Consider the following 12,305-nt stretch of genomic DNA (forward strand, 5'->3'; position numbering starts at 1 on the left):
GTGTGTGTGATGTTTTTTCACTTTAAGATAGCTGGCGCCTCCCTTGTGATTTATAAAATCCTTTCCCATTTATTGCAGTGCATGAATCTTCCAACAAACCCAGTGAAGCAGAATAGGTGCACTCCATGTTTCCTTCTGGCAGGAGAATTGACTGAGATCTTGAGGCGTTAAAGGGGCTGCCCAGCTTAGCACATCTATAGATGTGTGTTGGCCGCTAGCACTTTGCTATTATATAAAGAGATTGAGAAGTATTTCTCACAAATATGGAAACATTTCCACCTGAAAATACGTGCATATAGGAGAGCTATGTATAGAAGCTGTAGGGAGAAGATGCAGAGAGAGAGACTGACATCTAAAGTTTACATAAAAAAAAAACAAAACAAAACAGGAGTTAGAGAGATGGTTATGAGTGCTGACTGCCCTTCCAAAGGAGCTGGGTTTGATTCCCAGCATCCACAAGTCAGCTCACAACAGTTTGTAACTCCTGTCTCAGGGGATCCAATACCCTCTTCTGGCCTCCAAATACAGTACACAGCCATGATACACAAACATACATGTAGGCAAAACACTCATGCACATGAGTGTTTAAAAAAATAATATTTTTTTAAATGGATAGCTCTTTTTCCATTTAATATAAAAAGAAACCTCCAGGCAAATTTTACCTTTCTAGCACAAGGTTAGTTCTTTGGTGATTTAGGATCCTATACAAATCTGTCACCCCTGTCATTTTAATGCAATTTAGCAACACAGAAAAATAACTAAGTTGAGCCTTCAGCTCATATGTGTGCATATAAGATGATAAAGAAATGTTCGAACATTATAACATAGTGTGGTGCATATTGTAACAAAGTTAATATTTATTTCACTAAAAACAGACTTTGATGTATAATAGCTCTAAGCACTTCTAAGAGATGAATGTAAAATCAGCAGGAAATGTATCTTATGTCAGCCACTGGTAGTGATGGCTCTGTCACAGATTCTGCTTACATTTGGCATGATTGCACACTCTGTTTTCTTTCTGAACAGATATTGATGAATGTCAAAACAGAGATACTTGCCAACATGAGTGTAAAAACACCATTGGAAGCTACCAGTGTGTCTGTCCGCCAGGCTATCGACTCATGCTCAACGGGAAAACATGCCAAGGTGAGAAGAGGCTAGAATGTTCATTGCTCCAGTGTGACATTAAAAACAATGTGGAAAGCATGAGAAAATTTTGTGCATAATTATTCCCCTGGCTGTTCCTCTTCTTTTATGCTCGTTGGTCAGATGTGTATCTAAACAATACTTTTGCAAGTAGGAAAAGCAAGAGAGAGGTGACTCAGTGAAGGAAAATAATGGCACAGACTTGGTGTGGTCTTCCTTGAAGAATCATTAACACCATTCCTATTTGAGATCTTTCCAACTTAAAAGGAACACATCTTTTCAAAAATTTAACTTTTTCACCACTTAACTAGGGTGGTAGAGAAAATGAGAGGAATAATTAGGATTCTGACTACAATGTGAGGGACCACTCTGTTTTCTCTCATTAGATTTAATTCTAGGGTGCTCCGTGGTGAAATGGTGATAATCTCATCATTCTTTGACCCTATAAATGAAGACTCACAATCATATACTAGTTCTGCTGGAGGTAAAGGATGAAAACAAGTGACTTGGTAGTCATTCCCTTTAGGAGCTTACATTCTAATGCAGACAAATGTAAACAAACCAAAATACTATTTTATGGGTTCCATAGTGAGGTGGAGGGCAGCAGAGTGAAAATGGGAAGGAAAAATAGCAGTCGCCACTTTTCCCTGTTTTGTGTGGAAAACGTGAAAGGAGAATGGTAATTTCATGATGTATTCTACTGCAGCATATACTTAGATTAAAAAGAAATAGCCCATTAAACTCTTCTGGGAATCTCCCTCAATTTTATGAACAAAATCTAAGCATGATGTATGTCTCTGATTATTTTATTTGTCTTATACAAACTATATCCTTTTAAAAAATATACCTATAAAATCCTTAAGAGAGTATTTTATCAGTAGCAATAAAATTGAGATTGAATTTTCCCTTTTTCGACTTCACAAAAGACTTGCTTGAAATGCAGTTTGTAGATGTGGCCTGGGAACCAAGACCTGTAGCAAGGATGGCTTTACCTGATGTACCAAATGGCATCCTCTCCCACACTCTCCACACTGTCTGGGGTCCCCCACTTAGGATGCTGGGGCTGGAGAAGTCTGAACTCAGTAAAGCCTTCATTCTCATCCATCAATCACTGCACTTTGCCAAGAATACACCTTACACAAATAACTTGAGTCAGCAGCACCCATGTGATTCCCAGTCACGTATACAAATAAAACTACTACCTAGGGTGACTATGGGAACCCCAATATCCTAGTGTAGTCAAGACCAAACCTCAGATTGTACATTTTCCCATGGCCTTTACCTTTCCTACGGTGCTGTGGCCGCAGCAGGCAGTGCACTCAGGAGCAGGGAGGTTCAGTACTGACTCTCTGCGCTCTAGAACTGACTCAGCCCAGATATCTTTCTAAAAGAACACCAAGGTTACTAGGTTTGGTGGCAAATGCCTTTTCATCCCAGTCCTCTGTAGGCAAAGGCAGGCAGATCACTGTGAGTTTGAGACCAGCCAGGGATGCATCATGAGACTCTGTCTCAAACTTAAAAACAAACCAAAAAAAAAAAGCACCAATGCCCAAACTACCACTATCCTTCCTACAGGTCTCTCAGGCACCAAAGGACTCAGGGCAAATACCAAAGCGTTTAGAATTATCAACTGAACCACAAAATCCCTTAAACAAAGTTAAAGGGTTATATGGTACACTCATTAGAGAGATTTTTCTTCTTTTCTAAATCTTGCCATTTTTTCTAATTGCCCTCATTTAGCTCAAAACATTTTTCAGTATTCATTTGAGCTACAGAGTGGAAAATACTCTGAGCAAATCAGAAACAGGTGTCGTGGAAGCGTTTGCAATTTAAATGGGCTACATACTTTTGTGGTTTTTAAAAAGACATGAGAGAAAACATTTCTGCCTTTTAAAGAATTCCTTACTCTAAGGAATAACTGGGAGTCTCTTTAGAGCTTTAGAAAGTGTTTGAGGCATTTACAAGGAGCAAGAGGCTGGTTTTCATCAGGGTATTTTTTTTTTAAGCTATGGCCTTGTCAGTGGGAGCTGGGAAATTACAATGGACAGTGTCAGAGAGGAGAAAGACAGAGAAGCCTGTCAAAAGTGCAAGTCATCAGCTGTAAAATTAAAAAATACAAAAAGTGTGACCAATTGAGATTTGAGGAACAGCGAGGAGAAACTAAAAAACCTCAGCCTGATTTTATGCACCACAAATATTTTTTTTTTTTTAAAGAAAGCTCAAATAGGCTTTCATACATGACAAACAATGCTTTGTTTGAAAACCATTAATAAAAGCATATGCTTTTTAGAAGAAAAAATTAATATTATAATGACACTGAATTTGAAAGGAGTGCTGTCTTCTATGCTTCTTGGGGGGGGGGGGGGGGTTCGTGACAGGGTTTCTCTGTGTAGCTTTGCGCCTTTCCTGGAACTCGCTTTGGAGACCAGGCTGGCCTCGAACTCACAGAGATCCGCCTGGCTCTGCCTCCTGAGTGCTGGGATTAAAGGCGTGCACCACCACTGCTTCTAGGCTTTTTAAGACATCATGCATGATTACCAAGAGTCCAGGTTACTTATGCTTTCTACAGTACAGATGTATATTTATCCTCAATTATTTTTAAAGTATCTGGAAGCAATAGCCTAAATGAATCATATTTTCTAGTGTTGTGGATATGAAATCTTTCCAGCTCGCAGTATCATGCTTTCCTTGTAAGAGAGATGATTCTATCATTGCCTCCACTTCAGTTTCTCCTGCAATATTCTTACAGTGTTTATGAAAAGCCAGACATCATCACCTGGTCCATTACAGAAGACAAGAGTATTATCATTCCTCTATGTTTTCTTTGAGACAATGTCTCATGTGCAGCCCAGGCTGTCCTTGAACTCACGGAGGTCCCTCTGCCTCTGCCTCCTGAGTGCTGGGATTAAAGGGGTGCGCCGTCATGCTCTGCCTCATTTCTATTTTTGTTTGTCCTTTTTGTCATTGTTTTTGTTTTGCCTTCCTTTTTTAAGTACACAGTGAGTAGCCCACAGATAAAGGAGGGCCACCTGCCTAATAGCATAGCACTTACAAAGATTCCTATGGAAAGCAGACATTATTATGGACTAAAGTCAGATGTTTTTTCCTCGACACAGATGACAGTTCTGCAGGCCAATAAACACTTCTCACGTTTGCTTGAAGCATCCAAAGTCCTCGGCAAAATACAAACATTTATGAGGAATATTAACTTTTGGCTGTTTAGACTCAATGTATAATGTGGGGAAAATATGAATAATTCTCGTGTTTAGGAACTAATTCAATGATATTTTTATTAATTTTAGTGTACAAAATAACGATGTCACTGTGATGTTTTCATGAAAATATATCATTGCACCTTGCTCATATTTTCCCGTCAATGTTTGCCTCGCCTCTCTTCCCTTTCCTTCACTGACGCCGATCAATATTCCCCTCGGCTTTCATGTCATACACAAGTCCTTGTACTTCTTTCTGGACCCATCCTAAAGCAATGAAACTCTAGGGTACTAACGGCTCTTATCACAAATACACACACACACACACACACACATACACACACACACACACACACACGCAAACACAATTCTTGTGGCTGCCACAGTCTACTGGTCTCCATGCTTCTGCATCAGTACCAGTAAACAAAATTAGAGACAAGGGGAAATTTTGAAGTTAAAAAAAAACAAACAAACTGAATTTCCTTCACATTCTCCTCAAGGTTTTTTTACTTTATCTTTAAGACAACCTCAATTTGTCAAAGAGATATAGCACATTCACTGGATTAAAAAAAATTAAAAATTGACTCATAGATAATAGACATGACTGCTGAAATAGAAGTGTGTTTCACACTCTGATTCTTTCTTTCTTTCTTTCTTTCTTTCTTTCTTTCTTTCTTTCTTTCTTTCTTTCTTTCTTTCTTTGTTTTGGTTTTTTGAGTCAGGGTTTCTTTGTGTAGCTTTGGTGCCTTTCCCGGAACTCACTCTGTAGCCCAGGCTGGCCTCGAACTCACAGAGATCTGCCTGCCTCTGCCTCCCAAGTGCTGGGATTAAAAGCGTGCGCCACCACCGCCCGGCTCACACTCTGATTCTTTATTGTAAGAAAATTGGTTGTAAAAGAAAAAGAACCAGGAGCAGAAATCACCTCATCTCTTCAATGTCTGCACAGAGCAAATAACTAAAAAGCCAAGACTCTGATCATGGCTTATCTCTCTAGATACCATTTTTTACTTTATGAATACTACTAGAAAACAATTTGCAGGTAATGGCATCTAAAGAAACCATTTTAGTACAAAAATGCAAACGGTAAAGACTTCAAAATCCAGCATTGGTTGTATACAACTCATGCTGTGCCTCTTGGACTCGCCTCTCTCTGTTCTCTCTATAACACTAAGTAGTTTAAGACTTGGGAAAAGCACTCCACAGCTTTAACCCAAGTCCAGTGCGAACATCATTGTGCACTTCGCTGCTCTAGTGAGATGAAGGGAAGTTACACCAGTCAGCAGCTGAGCACCGACTCCACCAGAGCATTTGGCTTTGAGAGACCACACCAGGGGAAAGCTATGTGAAGCCCTTTTCCTGTCTGTCATTCCTTCTGCACATGAGGACCTCCTTAGTTACCTTAGAAGGAGGATGCTGCACATCCATGTGCAGGTAGCTGACAAGGCCTGAGGACCTTCGTCTTCCCTCAGATGCTAGCTGATGAAACTCTAGGCTGAGCACCTCTGTTCACATGGTAGAAAGGGATGTGAGTCCTGTCCCCACTGTGGATGTACCTGTGCTAAATATATCCTCACCAAAGGTTTGCAACTCAGATTTAACTCCCTTTATTGAAGGAGGATGACCACTGTGTAATTGCTAAGGTCATAGGTTTGTAGTCATGACTTTTAAAGGCCTTGTGTCTATTGATAGGTAATATTGCTGAGTAGTACGATCATATTTTTGCTCTAGGATTCATGCAGCCTTTCTCTGGAAGGCAAATGAAGGTTAGGGAAGAAACCCTCCAGACCATGAAGTTTTCAGGCAGATTGATGCTAGCAGGGTGAACTCATGGAAAATGATGAAACTGGTTATCTGAAATGCTTGCCTGCCTTCATACTGGTGGAAATCCTCACGTATCTATCACCAGGCAGGTTCAGATTGCCACAGTGAGAAGATTAAGCAAAATAATAACTTTAGGATCTCAAAAATACCTCAAGTATTAATTGGATTTTGTGGACGCTCATTCAGAAATCTCTCTCAATCCCGGGCCACACACCTCTCATCCTCTGGTGCTCAATTACAAACCCAGCGTTAAGAATTATGGCACAAAAACCTTTTCAGAAACTTGAAAGTTTCCTTCAGTTCTGTGTTACTTTAAAATTGTTTTTATTACATCAGTGTTTCCATTCAATAACTCCATGAGGAAACCACAAAAAAAAAAAAAAAACAATGTCTGTTATTTGCCTGTTTCTGCCGTTTTTGCCGTTGCTCCAGGAAGCATCCCCATGCCACACTGCTGGGGGTGGACTCTGCTGCCAGAGCGGGTCAATTCTGTTCCATTTGGTAAAACTTGGACTGTGGGGGCCATTTATTTAATCTTGGGTTTTTCTTTTTATAATGTATCTCTCTCTTTGAGAGCTAACTTACCTAACAGTGTCCCGTGAGTTTACAGCATGAATCCTTTCGTTTTTTACTGTCTTCATGCGATTCAAACTTCTAGCACAAGAGTTGCTCATACTGTAAAAAAGATTCTTCACTTTGCAGACATAGTTACATGCCCCTCTGCCCTTTTTTGGGGTTGGTCAGTGTGCATTTAAAATATTATTTGCTTGACAAACTCACATTTGTTTTGGTTTTCAAATGGAAGATACACATGAGTGTCTGTCCTCTTAGTTTTTCAGCTTTTCTTTTTCTTTTGACTTTTAACATATATTAGAGAAACATGTCCTCAGAGCAATCAGGGAAATAAGTAGACTGGGAATCACCCTCCCCATTTTGTGGCTGAAGCTTAGATATGACAAATAAGCTCACTGGAGGACTAGGGTATGAGAACTGCCTCTATATTCCAGTGAGACACTAATGACTGCTATGATAGCCCTTCTTGACCCCAACTAATGATGCCTTGTATCCTCGTGTGGTCCCTAGATGTAGATGAGTGCCTGGAGCAGAATGTGCGCTGTGGGCCAAATCGCATGTGTTTCAACATGAGAGGAAGCTACCAATGCATTGACACACCCTGTCCACCCAACTATCAACGGGATCCTGTTTTGGGGTATGTTTCACCTTCTTGTCCCAGACATGCTTCTGGAAACCTCTGTTTGTCCACAGTCATGTTTAACTCATAGGAAATCAGTAACCATGAGGGAATGCAGGCTGACCATGTGTTCCTTCTTCTATAAATGGACAAGAGATGAACTCATTAGGCAGCTTCCCCTGCAAACCAAACCATCATTTGCAATTGCCAAGCCTTCCTGGATGAGGCTTTCTACCATGGAGACATAGTGTGGGGTCCAGGGCTCTCCCACAACAGCAAATGTTTTGTGGGTGCAGAGCCTGCCTTTCTTTTGAAAATTCCCCACTTCCATTTGTACTGCCTCAAACTGGTAAGAACTGTCAGCAGGTAGACTGATCAAAGATGTACTTTTTCTGTTGCTATGGTGACTCGCCATGCAGCAAGAGGAGAGAGAGAAGGGTGAGTCAATAGTCTGCCCATCGATGATGTCTTCCTTACATTTCCTGGTGTCTGACAGTCTTCTTGGTTCTGAATAAACTGTTTTAATTTTTTCTCCACACTGTCCAGGTACCAAAGTAACTTGGAAACTTGAAAACAAGGGATAATGTTCATCTTAGACAGTCCCTGCTCCTTGCCAAATGCTCACTGGAGCTCACACTTTTTTTCCCTCCTAGTAATGCTTCAAGTTACTGTAGCATGGTTGTGTGTGTATTGCCCAGAACCCTCCATAAACCTGTTTGTGATTAATAGGAATGGAAAAATGAAAGAGAGGATTAAAAATATAGAGATTTACAATGTATCTAAAACATACTATGACTAAAGAGTGTGTTTTCATGAAATAGTCCTTTGTGAGGTTTTTTCCTCTAGATTTCTAGAAAAAAATAATTTAAATGTCATTATGACTTAGCGTGAGTTCTGAAAGGTGAAAATCATTTTAATGTAAAATAATATGAAATAAAAGTTAAAAAGGAAGTCACCCTCCCTAGAAATCCTAAGTGACCTTTAATTGTTCTGAGAAAAATGAACCAAATAACTATACATCCTATTTCAATGACCTCCAACCAGCATTAGGATAAATGTTATGATGTAACTTATGGTCTTGTCTCTAAGAAGCACTTGTTTCCAAAATACATCCAATGCTCCTTTTGTTTGTGAAACTGACTTTTTATTTTAAGGCCAGTGCTCTTGGGACTGTGCCGTGCTGGAGCTGTGGTAGAACATGTGCTTAGTGTGCACAAGGCCCTCATCCAATCCCAGCACCCCACCAAAAAAGAACTAAGGTAGTCTTGCTTGCTTCAGGAACTCCAACTCTTCTGGTTTTAAAGGATCGGGGATATTGATACTTGACTGTAGAGCACACTGTTCTCTTAACCACCTGTCATCTCTTTTGAGCTAGTGATCTAGGACATGGGAGAGCCACATTTTGTAAGTAAACAAATTTTTGAGAGTCACCATTGATTGAGATCACCTATATCATGTCTTATCCTGCTCCAAGGTACATAACCATTTATTTAAATGTGTGTCTCATTTATTTTCTAACCTTAGGTTCTGCCTCAAGAACTGCCCACCCAATGACTTGGAATGTACCTTGAGCCCATATGCCTTGGAATATAAACTTGTCTCTCTCCCATTTGGAATAGCTGCCAATCAAGATTTAATCCGCCTGGTTGCATACACACAGGATGGAGTGATGCATCCCAGGACAAGTTTCCTCATGGTGGATGAGGAACCAGCTGTTCCTTTTGCCTTAAGGGATGAAAACCTGAAAGGGGTAGTGTATACTACCCGTCCACTACGAGAGGCAGAGACCTATCGCATGAAGGTTCGAGCTTTATCCTACAGTGCCAATGGGACCATTGAGTATCAGACCACATTCATAGTTTATATATCTGTGTCTGCCTACCCATACTAGGAAGTACTCCAGAACCTAGTCCAAATATTTCAACTGTATTAATCATGGCAATCAAGGAACCCTACAGTTTACTATCTCTTGAACAGTTGCAATCTTGGCAACTTGAAAATGGTGCTGTACTCTGTTATCTGCTTGCTCCTTGGTACTGCTGAGTTATCTGTATGGTTGTGTATCTTCCAGTAAGGTCTAGTGGAGTCCTTCGTTATTTTCTTTATTTATTACACTGGAGCAGTTACTTCCCAAAGATTATTCTGATCACATAACAGGATACAGCAGTGATGTTGTGTAGTAACATAGTAGCTAAGATCATTCTCTTGGAAACAATATTTAAAAAGTAATTCAAAGAGATTTCTGAGCATTTGGCTATTCTTAGAAGCGTAAAACCAGTTTTTATGTGTTTTGATAAAAGTTTATGGCATAATACAAGGTTTTTAAAATATTGATATAAGACTTCTACATCTCCATTCAAGTTTTTTTCAATTTTAAAAATTAAAAAGAAGAAACACAACTATTTCTGAAATACAGTGCAGATATAAGTTTGTTTGATCCTACATGGAACTTACCATGATTAAATACTCAAGATATATTCCCAGTGATTTTGTGAAATTATCTGAACCTCTTACTATGTTATCAGAAAGTTACTTCCTCTTTAGACAGTCGCCCATGCCATGGTCTTTGACATTTCGATATAACCTTTTATTCACTCAGCTCCATAACTTTTACATTCCATATTTTTTATTTTATGACATATCAATAGAAGAGATTTCTTGATTATTTGTAATCATATATGTTCAAGTTAACATGTTAAACGTCAATACACTGTACATGGTGGTAACAGACTCTGTAAGCAATTGTCAAGATGTATTCTATTTTTATGAAGTGTATATATTACCTTAGTGTGTATTTTCTATATAATATCTTGATGGACTCTTTTATAAAATTATTTTATAAGAAAATTACAGTAAAATCAGCCTAAATAAAGTTTTCACTTTTTTTTTTCTTAAGAACCTCAGATGTACTTCCTTATAGATTGTATTGGTTTCTTCTCTGTTGCTGTGATAAAAATACTCTGGAGAAAAGAAGTTAAGAGAGAAAGGGCTCATTTTGGCTTACAGTTCCAAGCAAACAGACCTAAGAAGAAAGCTGGTATAGCCATTTTAATATCTGACAAAATAGACTTAAACCAAAATTAATCAAAGAGATAGTAAAGGATACAACATACTCATCAAAGAAAAAATCCACCAAGAGGACATTGCAATTCTTAATATCCATGCTTATATACACAGGATGGAGTGATATTAGCTGTTAAGCCAACAATAACCACAGAGGTTCAGTATAGAGTAAGGGACTGAAGGATACAGATAGATCTTGTTAGAAAGAGGAAGTAGAATAGTGATGGATGAATGAGTGGAACTGGAATGGGAGGATCAAACAGGAAAGAGGAGAATGAGTGAGGGAACACAGGGAGGTGCAGCTAAAATTAAGGGCTATGTGAGGGATTTTTATGGAAACCTTATACACTAGAAGTAGACATATATGCAATCTAAATGAAATCATCAAGTAAAGGGGGAGAAAGAGCTCCAACTGGACGTCTCTTGTCACCACATGAAGTACTTGGATTGGGTTACATCTAGTTAAATTGTTGGCCAAAGACTATGGGTTGCTCTCTACAAACTGACAGCAAGGACCTATTGCTGAAGACAACACCTACATAACTCACTAAACGTGGAGAAGCCAAGTCGAGTGGTGCCTACATAGAGCCTTTACCCCATGTGCTAGCATCTTTGGTACACTACCCAAGGAGAAATGTAAACACCAATTCAGCCACAAACCCTTTGATCTACCATGGTGTCCCTCCTTGCTAGTGCAATAGTGGCACAAAACTTGTAGGAATAACCAACTGACATCTGATTTGACTTAAAGCCCATTCCACAAGATGGAACCCATACCTGATAATGCTGGGATGACCAAGAACCTGAGATTAGATGGCCTAGTGACCTAGGGTAAAGATAACTACTGTTCTTCTAAAAGATAGTGGCAATAAACTGGCTCCTAATGACATTCTGCTGCACTCATAGATCGGGGCCTTGCTCAGCTACCATTAGAGAAGCTTCCTCCCACAGCAGATGGGAATAAATACAGAGACTCACAGCCTGACATCATGCTGAGAATGAGAGACTTGAAACACTCTGCCCTAAATAGGATGTCACCATCAAACACATCAGTCCCTCCAGGGTAAAGATTCTAAGAGCCAGAAGCATTGGAGGACATCAAGAAAACAAGACCCTCTAAATCAACAGAATTGATATACATAGGATCTCACAGAGACTGAGCAGCATGCACAGAACCTGCACAGGTCTGCACCGGATGGTGTCCTAAAGCTGAAGGAAAAGTAGACAATGACCTTATCTCTAAACCAAAAGCTAGCCCCAACTGATAACCACTTGCAAATGAAAATTTATTTTCTCCAAGAAATTCTCATAGAAGAAAAAAAGGTCCTCTTAAGGATAGGCTGCATACCCAGAACTAGATGGCCGACAAAAAATGAACTCAGTGGCATCTTTGGAGGTTCCTTGTCTCATAATGTTACGTCTGGTTGTTGAGTTGGGTTTTTATCTTATTTTCCTCTCCTTTTTACCTACATGTTATTTGTGTACATATTATGGCTTCAGTTGAGTGTTTTATGGGACTCCTGAGTGTGCAAAGAAGTGGGTCTATATTTGTTTCTTGTGCCTTTTCTTGGGCTCTTTTTCTTCTTTTTATTTTTTTATTATTTGTTTTGTCTTATTGCAATATATTGGTTCATCTTATACTTTATTTTAAGAGAATGCCTTAGAAACCTGTTTGTTTCTCAGAAAATTGGGAATCAATCTACCTCAAGACCCTATAATACTACTCTTGGGCATATACCTAAGGGATGCTCAATCATACAACAAAGACACTTACTTAACTATGTTCACAGCAGCATTATTCATTATAGCCAGAACCTGGAAACAACCTAGATGCTCCTCAACTGAAGAATGGATAAAGAAAATGTGATACA

At 39.3% G+C, this 12,305-nt stretch overlaps 1 protein-coding gene across 1 annotated transcript in view; it reads left to right on the top strand.

Annotated features, from left to right (window-relative positions):
* Hmcn1 (hemicentin 1) overlaps positions 1 to 10,228 on the top strand; it is a 439,960-nt gene extending 429,732 nt beyond the window's left edge. Inside the window, exons 105-107 of the mRNA XM_036202400.1 lie at positions 1,027 to 1,146; positions 7,263 to 7,389; positions 8,896 to 10,228. Coding sequence (XP_036058293.1) covers positions 1,027 to 1,146; positions 7,263 to 7,389; positions 8,896 to 9,262 — 614 coding nt within the window. The 3' untranslated portion in view covers positions 9,263 to 10,228. The remainder of the gene's footprint in view (positions 1 to 1,026; positions 1,147 to 7,262; positions 7,390 to 8,895) is intronic.
* The last annotated feature ends 2,077 nt before the right edge of the window (positions 10,229 to 12,305 follow it).

This window comes from Onychomys torridus, chromosome 11, assembly GCF_903995425.1.
Source record: "Onychomys torridus chromosome 11, mOncTor1.1, whole genome shotgun sequence".
Taxonomy (NCBI): domain Eukaryota; kingdom Metazoa; phylum Chordata; class Mammalia; order Rodentia; family Cricetidae; genus Onychomys; species Onychomys torridus.